Here is an 18,273-nt window from a genome sequence, read left to right on the forward strand (position 1 = left end):
CCTCCACCAAACTTGGACTGAAGAGTCACTGGACTGTGGGGGTCAGTTGGACAGAGTCGCTGGATTCGAGGGACCTCGCTCGTCGTGCTGAGAGGAGACCCAAGGGACCGGTAATGCAGCATTTTGGTGCCTGCGTTTGCAGGGGGAAGATTCCGTCGACCCACTGGAGATTTCTTCGGAGCTTCTGGTGCAGAGAGGAGGCAGGCTACCCCCACAGCATGCACAAGCAGGAAAACAGTCGAGAAGGCGGCAGGATCAGCGTTACAGAGTTGCAGTAGTCATCTTTGCTACTATGTTGCAGGTTTGCAGGCTTCCAGCGCGGTCAGCAGTCGATTCCTTATCAGAAGGTGAAGAGAGAGATGCAGAGGAACTCGGATGAGCTCTTGCATTCGTTATCTGAAGTTTCCCCAGAGACAGAGACCCTAAATAGCCAGAAAAGAGGGTTTGGCTACCTAGGAGAGAGGATAGGCTAGCAACACCTGAAGGAGCCTATCACAAGGAGTCTCTGACGTCACCTGGTGGCACTGGCCACTCAGAGCAGTCCAGTGTGCCAGCAGCACCTCTGTTTCCAAGATGGCAGAGGTCTGGAGCACACTGGAGGAGCTCTGGACACCTCCCAGGGGAGGTGCAGGTCAGGGGAGTGGTCACTCCCCTTTCCTTTGTCCAGTTTCGCGCCAGAGCAGGGGCTAAGGGGTCCCTGAACCGGTGTAGACTGGCTTATGCAGAATTGGGCACCTCTGTGCCCAACAAAGCATTTCCAGAGACTGGGGGAGGCTACTCCTCCCCTGCCTTCACACCATTTTCCAAAGGGAGAGGGTGTCACACCCTCTCTCAGAGGAAGTTCTTTGTTCTGCCATCCTGGGCCAGGCCTGGCTGGACCCCAGGAGGGCAGATGCCTGTCTGAGGAGTTGGCAGCAGCAGCAGCTGCAGTGAAACCCCAGGAAGGGCAGTTTGGCAGTACCAGGGTCTGTGCTACAGACCACTGGGATCATGGGATTGTGCCAACTATGCCAGGATGGCATAGAGGGGGCAATTCCATGATCATAGACATGTTACATGGCCATATTCGGAGTTACCATTGTGAAGCTACATATAGGTAGTGACCTATATGTAGTGCACGCGTGTAATGGTGTCCCCGCACTCACAAAGTTCAGGGAATTGGCTCTGAACCATGTGGGGGCACCTTGGCTAGTGCCAGGGTGCCCTCACACTAAGTAACTTTGCACCTAACCTTTACCAGGTAAAGGTTAGACATATAGGTGACTTATAAGTTACTTAAGTGCAGTGTAAAATGGCTGTGAAATAACGTGGACATTATTTCACTCAGGCTGCAGTGGCAGGCCTGTGTAAGAATTGTCAGAGCTCCCTATGGGTGGCAAAAGAAATGCTGCAGCCCATAGGGATCTCCTGGAACCCCAATACCCTGGGTACCTCAGTACCATATACTAGGGAATTATAAGGGTGTTCCAGTAAGCCAATGTAAATTGGTAAAAATGGTCACTAGCCTGTTAGTGACAATTTGGAAAGAAATGAGAGAGCATAACCACTGAGGTTCTGATTAGCAGAGCCTCAGTGAGACAGTTAGTCACTACACAGGTAACACATTCAGGCACACTTATGAGCACTGGGGCCCTGGGTTACCAGGGTCCCAATGACACATACAACTAAAACAACATATATACAGTGAAAAATGGGGGTAACATGCCAGGCAAGATGGTACTTTCCTACAAACACCCTCTCTCAGAGGAAGTCCTTTGTTCTGCCATCCTGGGCCAGGCCTGGCTGGACCCCAGGAGGGCAGCTGCCTGTCTGAGGGGCTGGCAGCAGCAGCAGCTGCAGTGAAACCCCAGGAAGGGCAGTTTGGCAGTACCAGGGTCTGTGCTACAGACCACTGGGATCATGGGATTGTGCCAACTATGCCAGGATGGTATAGAGGGGGCAATTCCATGATCATAGACATGTTACATGGCCATATTCGGAGTTACCATTGTGAAGCTACATTTAGGTAGTGGCCTATATGTAGTGCACGCGTGTAATGGTGTCCCTGCACTCACAAAGTTCAGGGAATTTTCTCTGAACAATGTGGGGGCACCTTGGCTAGTGCCAGGGTGCCCTCACACTAAGTAACTTTGCACCTAACCTTTACCAGGTAAAGGTTAGACATATAGGTGACTTATAAGTTACTTAAGTGCAGTGTAAAATGGCTGTGAAATAACGTGTGCGTTATTTCACTCACGCTGCAGTGGCAGGCCTGTGTAAGAATTGTCAGAGCTCCCTATGGGTGGCAAAAGAAATGCTGCAGCCCATAGGGATCTCCTGGAACCCCAATACCCTGGGTACCTCAGTACCATATACTAGGGAATTATAAGGGTGTTCCAGTAAGCCAATGTAAATTGGTAAAATTGGTCACTAGCTTGTCAGTGACAATTTGAAAGAAATGAGAGAGCATAACCACTGAGGTTCTGATTAGCAGAGCCTCAGTGAGACAGTTAGTCACTACACAGGTAACACATTCAGGCACACTTATGAGCACTGGGGCCCTGGTGAACAGGGTCCCAGTGACACATACAACTAAAACAACATATATACAGTGAAAAATGGGGGTAACATGCCAGGCAAGATGGTACTTTCCTACAGTACTGTGTAACTATAAGTGGTACTCCATGAGCTTTGCATGTCTCCTAGTTCAGCCTAAGCTGCTCTGCTATAGCTACCTCTATCAGCCTAAGCTGCTAGAACTCTACTACTTCACTAATAAGGGATAACTGGACCTGGTATAAGGTGTAAGTACCCAAGGTACCCACTATAAACCACCTAAGCCTCCTACATTGGTGGTGCAGCGGTGGGGTAAGTACTTCCAATTGCTTTACCACTTTGTTACCTGTGCTTTTCACAAGAAAAGCTTGCTCCAATACGTAGAGCCTATATAATATATACCTAGAAACAATTTTCTAAGTTTTTAAAAAGTTCTTTACACTTTGCAAAGGTTTTTGCAAAGTTTTGAAAAGTTTTCTTCTTTTCTCTAAAAAGTTAGCTCTGTTATTCCTCTAACTTTTTACTCACTTTTCCTAAAAGTTTTTCTTTCAATATGTCTTCTGTAGATGCTACCCCTAGAGTTGTGAAAACAACATATGAAAATCTTAACTTTAAAATTTTGAGGGGTCTCTGTATTGAAAGAAGTTTAGGGATTGGGAAGAACTCCAATAGGGAGTTCCTCTTAATTCCTCCAAGATGACCAGGGTCTCAGCACTGGTCCAGATCAGACAAGAAAGAGGTAGAGGATGATTCCAACCAAGAAGGCTCAGCGGAGCAAAATGACAATCCTGGGGAGGGTACTTCCACAGACCTATCTGTCAATAAGACCCCTAGTATAACTGGTAGTGGGAAGGGTTCACACACAAGTAGGGCTCCCTTCACCCCTAGAGGCCAGGTCACTAGAGTGGCCCCTGTTTGAGATAGGTCTGCCTCTGCACACTCTCATGTTGCCTCTGTTTCAGAAGCTTCACATAATTCTAACCCTGAGGACCAGTCCCTAGGTAGGGAACTCAGAAAGCTGAGGTTAGAGGAGGCCAGACTGAGGCTAATGCAGCAACAGTTAGGCTTAGAAAGGGAATCCCTGGCTGTGGAGAAAGAGAGGCAGGGTTTGGGGTAAGTTCCCCATGGCGGCAGCAGAAATTTTAGAAATACAAATGTAAGGGAACCTTCATTTGATTCTAAAAATCTGCACAAAGTTGTCCCTCCTTACAAGGATAGTGATGACATCTACAAGTGGCTTGCTGCATGTAAGAGGGCCTGTAAAGTTCAGAGGGTCCCTCATGTACAGTGGGCTGCTATCCTTTGGTCATCTTTCTCTGGCAAGTGGAGAGACAGACTCCTTATTGTCAGAGAGGATGATGCAGATAATTACCAAATTCTTAAAAGTGCACTCTTGGATGGTCTGGGCTTAACCACTGAACAGTACAGACTTAAGTTCAGAGAAACCAGAAAGGAGTCATCACAGGACTGGACATACTTTGTGGACTATTCTGTGAAGGCCCTAGAAGGTTGGTTACATGGCAGTAAGGTGACTGACTATGAAAGCCTGTATGACTTGATTCTGAGAGAGCATATCTTGAATAATTGTGTGTCTGACTTGTTGCATCAATATCTTGTGGACTCAGATCTGACCTCTCCCCGAGAACTGGGAAAGAAGGCAGACAAATTGGTCAGAACAAGGGTGAGCAGAAAAGCTCATACAGGGGGTGACAAGGTTGGCAAGAAGAAGGATGGTAAGCCACATGACAAGGATGAGGACAAAGATAATAAATCATCTGTCTTCATCAGGCCCACAAAAATCCTCTGAGGGTGGTGGGTCCAAATCCTCTTCTCACAAAAATAAGAAACCTTGGTGTTATATGTGTAAAGTAAAAGGCCATTGGCCAACTGACAGTCATTGTCCAAAGAAAAACACCAAACCTCCCACCACTACAACTCCAATTGCAACCAATAGTGCCCCTAGTAATAGAAGTGGTGGTGGGAAGAGCACTACTAATAGCCAATCAAAGGGTGTAGATGGACTCACCATTGGTAATGTAGTTGGGGTTGGTCTAATTAGGGAGATCACTGAGGCTGTTTTAGTCTCTGATGGTAGCATTGACGTAGCCACTCTAGTTGCTTGTCCCCTTAATATGGATAAGTACAAGCAACTACCCATGGTTAAAGGTGTTCAGGTTGAGGCCTACAGGGACACAGGTGCCAGTGTCACAATGGTGATGGACAAACTGGTTGCCCCTGAGCAGCACCTACTTGGTGACCAGTACCAAGTGACAGATGCCCATAGCAACACTGTAAGCCACCCCATGGCTGTTGTGAATCTCAACTGGGATGGGGTTACTGGTCCAAAGAAAGTTGTGGTAGCCACTGATTTACCTGTAGAATGTCTGCTAGGCAATGATTTGGAGACTTCAGCTTGGGCTGAAGTGGAGTTGGAGGCCCATGCAGCAATGTTGGGCATTTCTGTGCATATCTTTGCTCCTACCAGGGCTCAGGCAAAGAAGCAAATAGGACAGGGAAACTTGGATCCTGGAACAATGGACCAAGTGCTCCCAAAAATTAGGGGTAAGAAGGGCAGGCCCTTGTCCACTATCCCTCCCTCCACAGAGGATTCCCCTTTTGAGGAAGAGGAATTATCTCCCTGTGCAGAACCTACACCAGAGGAGCTGGAAGCTGATACAGCTGAGCTTTGGGGTCCAGGGGGCCCTACTAGGGAAAAGCTCAGTGTGGCACAGCAAACCTGTCCCATATTGGAGGGCCTCAGACAGCAAGCTGTCAAGCAGCAAAATGGTGATGTCACTGACACACACAGAGTTTATTGGGGGAATAATCTCATTTATACTGAAGCAAGGGACCCTAAACCTGGTGCTACCAGAGGAACAGGCAAGAAAGCCAGCAGGATGAAGCGATACAAGGTTGCAGTAGTCGTCTTTGCTACTTTGTTGCGGTTTTGCAGGTGTCCTGAGAGGTCAGCGGTCAATCCTTTGGCAGAAGGTGAAGAGGGAGATGCAGAGGAACTCTGGTGAGCTTTTGCATTCGGTATCTGAAGAATTCCCCAAAGCAGAGACCCTAAATAGCCAGAAAAGGAGGTTTGGCTACCTAGGAAGGAGGATAGGCTAGTAACACAGGTAAGAAGGAGTCTCTGACGTCACCTGCTGGCACTGGCCACTCAGAGCAGTCCAGTGTGCCCCCAACACCTCTGAATCCAAGATGGCAGAGGTCTGGGGCGCACTGAAGGAGCTCTGGGTACCTCCCCTGGGAGGTACTGGTCAGGGGAGTGGTCACTCCCCTTTCCTTGGTCTAGTTTTGCACCAGAGCAGGGCTGGGGGATCCCTGAACCGGTATAGACTGGCTTATGCAGAGATGGGCACCATATGTGCCCATCAAAGCATTTCCAGAGGCTGGGGGAGGCTACTCCTCCCTAGCCCTTCACACCTATTTCCAATGGGAGAGGGTGTAACACCCTCTCTCAGAGGAAATCCTTTGCTCTGCCTTTCTGGGCCGGGGCTGCCCAGACCCCAGGAGGGCAGAATCCTCTCTGAGGGGTTGGCAGCAGCAGCAGCTGCAGTGGAAACCCCGGAAAAACAGTTTGGCAGTACCCGGGTTCTGTGCTAGAGACCCGGGGATCATGGAATTGTCCCCCCAATACCAGAATGGTATTGGGGTGACAATTCCATGATCTTAGACATGTTACATGGCCATGTTTGGAGTTACCATTGTGATGCTTCACATAGGTAGTGCCCTTTGTATAGTGCACACGTGTAATGGTGTCCCCGCACTCACCAAGTTCGGGGAATTTGCCCTGAGCAATGTGGGGGCACCTTGGCTAGTGCCAGGGTGCCCACACACTAAGTAACTTGGCACCCAACCTTCACCAAGTGAGGGTTAGACGTATAGGTGACTTATAAGTTACTTAAGTGCAGCGGTAAATGGCTGTGAAATAACGTGGACGTTATTTCACTCAGGCTGCAGTGGCAGGCCTGTGTAAGAATTGTCAGAGCTCACTATGGGTGTCAAAAGAAATGCTGCAGCCCATAGGGATCTCCTGGAACCCCAATACCCTGGGTACCTCAGTACAGTGACAAATGGGGGTAACATGCCAGGCAAGATGGTACTTTCCTACAAACACCCTCTCTCAGAGGAAGTCCTTTGTTCTGCCATCCTGGGCCAGGCCTGGCTGGACCCCAGGAGGGCAGCTGCCTGTCTGAGGGGCTGGCAGCAGCAGCAGCTGCAGTGAAACCCCAGGAAGGGCAGTTTGGCAGTACCAGGGTCTGTGCTACAGACCACTGGGATCATGGGATTGTGCCAACTATGCCAGGATGGTATAGAGGGGGCAATTCCATGATCATAGACATGTTACATGGCCATATTCGGAGTTACCATTGTGAAGCTACATATAGGTAGTGGCCTATATGTAGTGCACGCGTGTACTGGTGTCCCCGCACTCACAAAGTTCAGGGAATTGGCTCTGAACAATGTGGGGGCACCTTGGCTAGTGCCAGGTTGCCCTCACACTAAGTAACTTTGCACCTAACCTTTACCAGGTAAAGGTTAGACATATAGGTGACTTATAAGTTACTTAAGTGCAGTGTAAAATGGCTGTGAAATAACGTGGACGTTATTTCACTCAGGCTGCAGTGGCAGGCCTGTGTAAGAATTGTCAGAGCTCCCTATGGGTGGCAAAAGAAATGCTGCAGCCCATAGGGATCTCCTGGAACCCCAATACCCTGGGTACCTTAGTACCATATACTAGGGAGTTATAAGGGTGTTCCAGTATGCCAATTAAATTGGTGAAATTTGTCACTAGCCTGTTAGTGACAATTTAGAAAGCAGAGAGAGCATAACCACTGAGGTTCTGGTTAGCAGAGCCTCAGTGAGACAGTGAGTCATCACACAGGGAACACATACAGGGCACACTTATGAGCACTGGGGTCCTGGCTAGGAGGATCCCAGTGACACATATCAAACACACTGACAACATAGGGTTTTCACTATGAGCACTGGACCCTGACTAGCAGGATCCCAGTGAGACAGTGAAAACACCCTGACATATACTCACAAACAGGCCAAAAATGGGGGTAACAAGGCTAGAAAGAGGCTACCTTCCTACATGTCCACTCAGTGAGACAGTGAGTCATCACACAGGGAACACATACAGGGCACACTTATGAGCACTGGGGTCCTGGCTAGGAGGATCCCAGTGACACATATCAAACACACTGACAACATAGGGTTTTCACTATGAGCACTGGACCCTGACTAGCAGGATCCCAGTGAGACAGTGAAAACACCCTGACATATACTCACAAACAGGCCAAAAATGGGGGTAACAAGGCTAGAAAGAGGCTACCTTCCTACATAAGTCCCTAGTATATGGTACCTAGGTACCCAGGGCATTGGGGTTCAAGGAGCTGCAGCATTTTTTTTGCCACCCATAAGGAGCTCAGACAAACCCTTCCACAGGCCTGCCATTGCAGCCTGCATGAAATAGTGCACACACTATTTCACAGCCATTTTCACTGCACTTAAGTAACTTATAAGTCACCTATATGTCTAACCTTAACTTGCTAAAGGTTAGGTGCAAAGTTAGTAAGTTTGAGGGCACCCTTGCACTGGCAAAGGTGCACCCTCATAGTTCAGGGCCTATTCCCGTGACTTTGTGAGTGCGGGTACGCCATTACATGTGTGCACTACATATAGGTCAATACCTATATGTAGCTTCTGAATGGTAACTCTGAATATGGCCATGTAACATGTCTAAGATCATGGAATTGTCCCCCCATTCTAAATCTGGTATTGGTGAGGCAATTCCATGCATCCTACTGGCTCCACCATGGACCCCCAGTACTGCCAAACCAGCTCTCAGAGGCTTGCATTGCAGCTACAGCTGCTGCCACCTCACAGACAGGGTTCTGCCCTCCTGGGGTCTGACCAGCCCAGTCCCAGGAAGGCAGAACAACGCATTTCCTTTGGGAGCAGGGTGTTACACCCTCTCCCTTTGGAAATAGGTGTTACAGGCTGGGGAGGGGTAGTCTCACCCAGCCTCTGGAAATGCTTTGAAGGGCACAGATGGTGCCCTCCTTGCATAAGCCAGCCTACACCGGTTCAGGGACCCCCAGTTCCTGCTCTGGTGCGAAACTGGACAAAGGAAAGGGGAGTGACCACTGCCCTGTTTATCACCACCCCAAGGGTGGTGCCCAGAGCTCCTCCAGTGTGTCCCAGACTTCAGCCATCTTGTTTTCCAAGGTGTGGGGACACTCTGGAGGCCTCTGAGTGGCCAGTGCCAGCAGGTGCCGTCAGAGACCCCTCCTGATAGGTCCATAGCTGATAAGGAAGCCAATCCCCCTCCAGGGCTATTTAGGGTCTCTCTGTAGGAAAGTTCCATCTCCTTGGCATGTTACCCCCATTTTTACCTGTATGTCAGTATGTTTTTGCCTGTCTCACTGGGATCCTGCTGGTCAGGACCCCAGTGCTCATAGTTTATGGCCTAATGTGTGTGTCTGTATAGTGCTTGACTGTGTCACTGAGGCTCTGCTAACCAGGACCTCAGTGCTTATGCTCTCTCTCTGCTTTTAAATTAGTCAGTATAGGCTAGTGACTTCCTTTACCATTTTCAATTGGCACACTGGACCCCCCTAGCAGGATCCCAGTGAGACAGGCAAAACACACTGACAAATAGGGTTTTAACTAAGAGCACTGGGGTCCTGGTTAGTAGGATCCCAGTGAGACAGTAAAAACACACTGACAAACAGGCCAAAAATGGGGTTAACTATGCTAGAAAGAGGCTACTTTCTCACAATAATTGACCTTCTTATTTGAACCTTGTAAAGTGCCTTAATAAATGCATTTCCCACACTGAGAATGTTGCAAACCAGAAATTCATTTCACTGTGTATGTCCTCTTAGTCTGCGGTGAAACAAAACAGATGATAACACCATAGGTGCTCACCAAACACCACACCAGCTCCCAAAAACTCTATCAGAAGTATTGGAGTGATGTGCATAATTTTATACAGTGGGAACTCAATCAGCAGTATTGGAGTGATTTGCATAAAGCACTCCAATACTGCCAATGGAGTTCCCGCTGTAATAAAAATAAAAACGCCATGAGCGCAACTAAAAAACAAAAGAAACAATGACAAGTAACTTGTAGTTATGCAAATTGCTCCAATAGTGCATAGAGTTCCCATTGTATAAAAATTTTAAGTGCCATGAACGTGACTGAAAAAAGTAACAATAACAAGTAACTGGTATTTATGCAAATTGCTCCAATACTGCGGATCAAGAGAAGGTCAAGCTAAAAGTAAAAAAGTAGTCCACAAACAGTCCATAAAACATGGACGCTGTGCATATTAACAGTAGCTGGTTGGTGCTCTTGAGGAGGGCTACACACTGGAAAAAGCATGACGTATAACAAATAAAATTAAGAGATTTTTTGAAACACAAGCCCACGAACAAATGAGAGTGATGGGTGTGATAGGGGAGTGGTTAAAGCCCAAAGAATAGACAACAGGTTGCAAGCACTGGCGCGCTCAACCTAAAAAAGAAACTGACATTGTTGCACTGGTTGGGTGCTTTATAGCCTCAGTGATGCTGCCTAACATCACCTCTGGTGTCATCCAAATTCGGCGCCGTCTACCAAAAACTTGAGAGCTTTGAAGTTTTCCAGATTTAGGGCCTGATTTAGAACTCAGCGAATGGATTATTCAGTCACAATGGTGACAGATATCCAGTTCGCCAAAATCTAAATCCCACTGGAAATAATGGAATTTAAATTTCAGCGGACGAGATATCCGACAGAGTTGTGACAGAGTTGTGACAGAGTAATTTGTCCGCCGAGTTCTAAATCAGGCCCTTAGTCTGACACATTAGATTGCTCTACTAGTAGGAATAAGCAGGTATCCATCAGAATATTACTTACCTGTAGCAACAGCGATAGTAGCAGACTCTGATGTTGGTCTGGGATGTTTTCTTTTTTTCAGCAAACTACCTTTGTGACCTTTCAATGTTCTTATGCTATTTGTTTGGCAAAAAGAGGACACTGTTATACAGAGTGGCTGTCTGAAAACGACATAATAAAAAAACACAAAAGACTCCTTTTTAGATTGCTACATACAACAATTATGACACCTCACAGAGTGAAAGCATAAAAAAGGACTAAAGTGAAGTAACAAATGTTGAAATTCTGCTCTCTGAAAGTCTTCCTAAATGGGCATTCCATTATGATGTATAGACACAACCAATTGTCCAATTATCCTGAGAGTGGACTGCCGAAAGATAAAATGAGCTTGAACTATTCAACTTAAGCTGTGCCTGCTGGAATAAACTGTATGAGGATCTTCTTGTTCGCTATTTATATTTATTTAGATGCATTGGTCATCTTTTTTTAAAGAGGGATTACTCTTTTCAGAGTTCGTGAATTCAGTGAAGATTTTCATGATGGGCAGCTTCTAGAATCGCATTTTTCAAGCCAAAAAAAAATGCTTCTTAAGGGAAGGGTATTTTTACAATATCGTGAACATACAATGAAATATTCATGCATTAAAATGCTTTCTGGGATACCACTTTTGGGCAGAGATGTTCTAATGCAATGCAATTAATATCAACTAAAATACGTTTGAAAGTCCAAAATATAAGGGAACATTTAGGAGGCAAAATGGAAAAACGGATTCCTAAAACATCAAGGGGCATATTTATACTCTGTTTGCGCCGAATGTGCGTCAAAAGTTTTGACGCACATTCGGCGCAAACACTGCCCCATATTTATACTTTGACGTCCGACGCAGCGGGCGTCAAAGTTCCACCATGTGCGCCATTTTTTAGAAGGGGGAACCAGCCTTGCATTAATTATATGCAAGGTAGGCGTTCCCTTCTAAAAAATGACTTTAAGGCCTGTGCCCCATATTTATACTGTGACGTCATTTTGACGCATAGGAGGGGGCAGGCCTTAAAAAACGGCGCCCAGCCTGATGGGCGCCGTTTTTTAACGCCTGGGTCAGGGCACGCGTTAAGGGACCTGTGGGCTCAGAAGGAGCCCACAGGTGCCCTCCCATGCCCCCAGGGACACCCCCTGCCACCCTTGCCTACCCCAGGAGGACACCCATGGATGGAGGGACCCATCCCAGGGAAAGAAAGGTAAGTGCAGGTAGGTATTTTTTTTCGTAATTTTTTTGTGGCATAGGGGGGCCTGATTTGTGCCCCCCTACATGCCACTATGCCCAATGACCATGCCCAGGGGACATAAGTCCCCTGGGCATGGCCATTGGGCAAGGGGGCATGACTCCTGTCTTTGCTAAGACAGGAGTCATTTCAATGGGGGTTGGGAGTCAAAAGATTTGGCGCAAATCGGGTTGAGGCCAATATTTTGCCTCAGCCTGACTTGCCCCATTTTTTGACGCCCAAGCTCCATTTTCCCCTACTCCGGCGCTGCCTGGTGTGGGTAATTTTTTTTGACGCACACCAGTCCGCAGCGCCGGCTAACGTCATTCAATAAATAAGGCGCCCGCATGGCGCTTTGGAATGGCGTTAAATTTTTTGACGCACAACTGCGTTGGCGCAGTTGTGCGCCAAAAAGTATAAATATGGCCCCAAGTTTTTGACTGAAAACAAATGCGTCTACCTCTTAAATAGGGAATGCTTTCCTCTATATTTAATTATTCTCAGTATGTTCTTACAAATTCCAGGTCAACGTCCAGCATGCAAACTTTCTTTATGTCTCTTTATTTCTGTCCCGTTGGTGCAGCTCCCGGAACTATGTTTCTAATTACCTTTAAGACTGACCTGCACAATTTTTATCTTTAATTTAGCAGTGTTTTAGAACACAATGCACAACACAGCAATAAAAGTAACAAGCATTTACAATGCAACGGGTCTCGCGTTTGCTCATGTTAGAGCTGATAGCGTTGTAAACTCCTAACCCGACTTTTCACCTATCGGCAAAAGGTGCATTTATGTACGTAACCCGAAAAAGTGCAATTAACTATGTAAAGCGCTCGACTTCTGCCAAGCGAAATCGCGCTAGTAAATTAGAGAAAAAGTAGTCCACAAGACGGACAGAAAACAGCGAGCCTCGCATGTTTTCTGTACTTAGTCGATGCGCTCGAGGAGGGCTAGCCACCGGAAAAGGCATGACGTATGCATGCCTTCGACTAATGAAAGCAAGCAGATTTTATTAGGCAAGCCTACGAACCAATGAAAAACACTGACATGACGTCGACAGAGCTCCGAGGCCTTTTCTAAACCCTAAAGCATCTCGCTTCGATACGCATGCGCGAGCTCATGCAACGCAGGCTCGACCCTAAAAATGAAAACAATTATTTAAACAATGCTTTAACAAACCTACCTGGACAGCAATTACTGATAATACTTCGACAGAAATCCGATTAAATTCATCAAAACATCCCCATGCTCCAGTTTGGGATAATCCTTTGTAAATATCACCACATGACTAAAATGAAAAGAAATGAAAGAAAGGCTTGAACACTTAGTTGTATGATATTCCATAGAAATAAAATATTTTTATTATAATCGTAGATCTTCTTTATGGGAATCTGCACTGAAGTCATAAATATCACATTGTCCAGTCAGGGTCCAGGACTCTGATGCACTATTAGAAGAGATAATTCGAAAACACAATCTTTAAATCAGATGCCAGTCAGGCAACTTCTTTGAAAAAAAGTGTGGCTGTTTTTTTCAGTTCAAAGAAGCCAGTTACAATCAACAAAATCTCTGGAGTAAACCTAAGTAGCTGGGAACCACTCAATTGACAGCTTTTAAAGACAAGCACTGTAGGAGGCTGGACTGGCTTGTAGTGAGTACCAAGGGGTACTTGCACCTTGCACCAGGCCCAGTTATCCCTTATTAGTGTATAGGGTGTTTAGCAGCTTAGGCTGATAGATAATGGTAGCTTAGCAGAGCAGCTTAGGCTGAACTAGGAGACGTGTGAAGCTACTACAGTACCACTTAGTGTCATATGCACAATATCATAAGAAAACACAATACACAGTTATACTAAAAATAAAGGTACTTTATTTTTATGACAATATGCCAAAGTATCTTAGAGTGTACCCTCAGTGAGAGGATAGGAAATATACACAAGATATATATACACAATAGCAAAAATATGCAGTATAGTCTTAGAAAACAGTGCAAACAATGTATAGTTACAATAGGATGCAATGGGGAAACATAGGGATAGGGGCAACACAAACCATATACTCCAAAAGTGGAATGCGAACCACGAATGGACCCCAAACCTATGTGACCTTGTAGAGGGTCGCTGGGACTATTAGAAAATAGTGAGAGTTAGAAAAATAACCCTCCCCAAGACCCTGAAAAGTGAGTGCAAAGTGCACTAAAGTTCCCCTAAGGACAAAGAAGTCGTGTTAGAGGAATAATGCAGGAAAGACACAAACCAACAATGCAACAACTGTGGATTTCCAATCTAGGGTACCTGTGGAACAAGGGGACCAAGTTCAAAAGTCACAAGCAAGTCGGAGATGGGCAGATGCCCAGGAAATGCCAGCTGCGGGTGCAAAGAAGCTTCTACTGGACAGAAGAAGCTGCGGTTTCTGCAGGAACGAAAAGGGCTAGAGACTTCCCCTTTGGTGGACGGATCCCTCTCACCGTGGAGAGTCGTGCAAAAGTGTTTTCCCGCCGAAAGAACGCCAACAAGCCTTGCTAGCTGCCAATCGTGCGGTTAGCGTTTTTGGACGCTGCTGTGGCCCTGGAGGGACCAGGAGGTCGCAAATTGGACCAGGAGAGAGAGGGGACGTCGAGCAAGACAAGGAGCCCTCTCAGCAGCAGGTAGCACCCAGAGAAGTGCCAGAAACAGGCACTACGAGGATGCATGAAACAGTGCTCACCCGAAGTCGCACAAAGGAGTCCCACGTCGCCGGAGACCAACTTAGAACGTCGTGCAATGCAGGTTAGAGTGCCGTGGACCCAGGCTTGGCTGTGCACAAAGGATTTCCGCCGGAAGTGCACAGGGGCCGGAGTAGCTGCAAAAGTCGCGGTTCCCAGCAATGCAGCCCAGCGAGGTGAGGCAAGGACTTACCTCCACCAAACTTGGACTGAAGAGTCACTGGACTGTGGGGGTCACTTGGACAGAGTCGCTGGATTCGAGGGACCTCGCTCGTCGTGCTGAGAGGAGACCCAAGGGACCGGTAATGCAGCTTTTTTGTGCCTGCGGTTGCAGGGGGAAGATTCCGTCGACCCACGGGATATTTCTTCGGAGCTTCTGGTGCAGAGAGGAGGCAGACTACCCCCACAGCATGCACAAGCAGGAAAACAGTCGAGAAGGCGGCAGGATCAGCGTTACAGAGTTGCAGTAGTCGTCTTTGCTACTATGTTGCAGTTTTGCAGGCTTCCAGCGCGGTCAGCAGTCGATTCCTTGGCAGAAGGTGAAGAGAGAGATGCAGAGGAACTCGGCTGAGCTCTTGCATTCGTTATCTAAAGTTTCCCCAGAGACAGAGACCCTAAAAAGCCAGAAAAGAGGGTTTGGCTACCTAGGAGAGAGGATAGGCTAGCAACACCTGAAGGAGCCTATCACAAGGAGTCTCTGACTTCACCTGGTGGCACTGGCCACTCAGAGCAGTCCAGTGTGCCAGCAGCACCTCTGTTTCCAAGATGGCAGAGGTCTGGAGCACACTGGAGGAGCTCTGGACACCTCCCAGGGGAGGTGCAGGTCAGGGGAGTGGTCACTCCCCTTTCCTTTGTCCAGTTTCGCACCAGAGCAGGGCTAAGGGGTCCCCTGAACCGGTGTAGACTGGCTTATGCAGAATTGGGAACCTCTGTGCCCAACAAAGCATTTCCAGAGTCTGGGGGAGGCTACTCCTCCCCTGCCTTCACACCATTTTCCAAAGGGAGAGGGTGTCACACCCTCTCTCAGAGGAAGTTCTTTGTTCTGCCATGCTGGGCCAGGCCTGGCTGGACCCCAGGAGGGCAGCTGCCTGTCTGAGGGGTTGGCAGCAGCAGCAGCTGCAGAGAAACCCCAGGAAGGGCAGTCTGGCAGTACCAGGGTCTGTGCTACAGACCACTGGGATCATGGAATTGTACCAACAATGCCAGGATGGCATAGAGGGGGCAATTCCATGATCATAGACATGTTACATGGCCATATTCGGAGTTACCATGGTGAAGCTACATATAGGTAGTGACCTATATGTAGTGCACGCGTGTAATGGTGTCCCCGCACTCACAAAGTTCAGTGAATTGGCTCTGAACAATGTGGGGGCACCTTGGCTAGTGCCAGGGTGCCCTCACACTAAGTAACTTTGCACCTAACCTTTACCAGGTAAAGGTTAGACATATAGGTGACTTATAAGTTACTTAAGTGCAGTGTAAAATGGCTGTGAAATAACGTGGACGTTATTTCACTCAGGCTGCAGTGGCAGGCCTGTGTAAGAATTGTCAGAGCTCCCTATGGGTGGCAAAAGAAATGCTGCAGCCCATAGGGATCTCCTGGAACCCCAATACCCTGGGTACCTCAGTACCATATACTAGGGAATTATAAGGGTGTTCCAGTAAGCCAATGTAAATTGGTAAAATTGGTCACTAGCCTGTTAGTGACAATTTGAAAGTAATGAGAGAGCATAACCACTGAGGTTCTGGTTAGCAGAGCCTCAGTGAGACAGTTAGGCACCACACAGGGAACATATACATGCACACCTATGAGCACTGGGGCCCTGTGTGACAGGGTCCCAGTGACACATACATATAGGCCATAAACCTATGAGCACTGGGGTCCTGACAAGCAGGATCCCAGTGACACATAACAAACATACTGAAAACCTGGTGTTTTCACTATGAGCACTGAGGCCTGGCTATCAGGATCCCAGTGAGACAGTGAAAACAGTGACAAACACCCTGACATACACTCACAAACAGGCCAAAAGTGGGGGTAACAAGGCTAGAAAGAGGCTACCTTCTCACACAACCCCCCCCCAAACGAAGGACAATAAGGCTAACCTTGGCCAGTTGAGACTTTATTGTCTAAGTGGTGATAAGTAGAGAGGAGCTCTGCAATAGACTGGTTACTCCCTTTATCATCCACTATATGGTTACTTCCCTGTGGGGATGTAAACCACCCTGTTTGAAGTTTTTTAGCTAAGCAACAATGTGAAGATGTATTTTCAGAGTTTCTATCAGTAAGTTTTAGTTTAGAGCAGTGGGAATTGTCCACTGAACCTATTTGTAGTGATGGAAATGCCAGACAGGGATGCTGTCTCAGAAAAGCCATTGCTGGGCAAAAACTTTGTCCATATGGCTGGAAGAGAGAACAGGGATGCTGTTTCTCTTGGGTTGGAGCAGGGCAGGGATGCTGTCTTATCAGCTCCACACTAGGGCAGGGATGCTGTCCTAAGTGTTGTGAGGCAGTGCAGAGTTTCTGCACTAAAGTTTCTCTGGGAGGGTTGGAGGGATGCTCCATGTTAACTAAAATGGTGCTGTTTTTCTCACCAATGTTAGTTATCCCACAGAGAGGTACTTCCACCTCAGGGAGTCCAGCTTTGCCAGCTGATGATTCCCTAGGAACAGGTGCCACCCCAGGAGAGGTTTCTCCCACCACAGGAATAGTATCCTGAATGGTAGGGTGGTTAGGGGATACTGTGATACCCTTTTTACCTGTTGATGGAGAGGGATCCTGAGTTTTCAGGCCTTCTCTCCTTTGCTTTTTCATTTCACTAGAAATGAGAGGGAACAATTCCTCAGGGATGCCCAGCATGGCTGCATGGGCATAAAACTCTACATCAGCCCAACCTGAGGCCTCTAGGTCATTACCTAAGAGACAGTCTACAGGTAAGCTAGGTGATACCACCACCTGCTTAGGGCCAGTAACTCCACCCCAACTAAACTGAATTATAGCTAAGGGAAGAAACTTAGTGGAGTTATGGACATCAATAATCTTCTACTGTTGTCCAATGATGTGTTGTTCAGGAGGCACTAGGTTTTCAGTCACCAAAGTGAAACTGGCACCTGTGTCCCTGTAGGCCAAGGCCTCAACACCATTTATTGAAACTGTCTGCCTGTACTTATCCATTGTAAGGGGACAAGCAGCCAGTGTGGCAAGGCCAATGCCACTAGGTGTGACAGAAACTGTCTTGGGACTGATTACATCAGTTTCCACTATGGACCCATAAGTGAACCCAACTACACCCTTTGCTTGACTGTTGCCAGCAGTCCCACCACTAGTACCACTACTGCTAGGGGCACTAGAGCTTGATGTATTAGTGGTGGTAGGCTCAGGGGGTTTACCTGGACAGGACTTATCCCCTGGCCTATGGCCTCTATTTTTACACACAAAGCACCAAGGCTTTTTAATGTGTGCAGGTTGGGAAGAAGAGGAAGAATTTGTTTTATCCCCACCCTCTGAAGAGTGTTTAAGATTTGAAGTGGGATCTTTGGTTTTACCCTTATCCCCATGCTTATCTTGAGATTTTTCACCATCTTTCTTCTTATTGCCATCTTTGTCACCCCCTGTATGAACTTTTCTGTTCACCCTTGTTCTGACCCATTTGTCTGCCTTCTTTCCCAATTCTTGGGGAGAGGTCAGATCAGAGTCTACCAGGTACTGGTGCAACAAATCAGACACACAATTATTAAGTATATGCTCTCTCAGGATTGTGTTATACAGGCTTTCATAATCAGTAACTTTACTGCCATGTAACCACCCCTCCAAGGCCTTCACTGAATGGTCAATGAAATCAACCCAGTCTTGTGAAGACTCCTTTTTGGTCTCTCTGAA

General features: G+C 47.3%; 1 protein-coding gene across 1 annotated transcript in view; it reads right to left on the minus strand.

The window, feature by feature from the left end:
- The window catches only part of DNAH17 (dynein axonemal heavy chain 17), a 7,556,186-nt gene that overhangs the window by 4,773,498 nt on the left and 2,764,415 nt on the right, over positions 1-18,273 (minus strand). The window contains exon 24 of the mRNA XM_069201738.1: positions 12,874-12,978. Coding sequence (XP_069057839.1) covers positions 12,874-12,978 — 105 coding nt within the window. The remainder of the gene's footprint in view (positions 1-12,873; positions 12,979-18,273) is intronic.

This window comes from Pleurodeles waltl, chromosome 7 (assembly GCF_031143425.1).
Source record: "Pleurodeles waltl isolate 20211129_DDA chromosome 7, aPleWal1.hap1.20221129, whole genome shotgun sequence".
Classification (NCBI taxonomy): Eukaryota; Metazoa; Chordata; class Amphibia; order Caudata; family Salamandridae; genus Pleurodeles; species Pleurodeles waltl.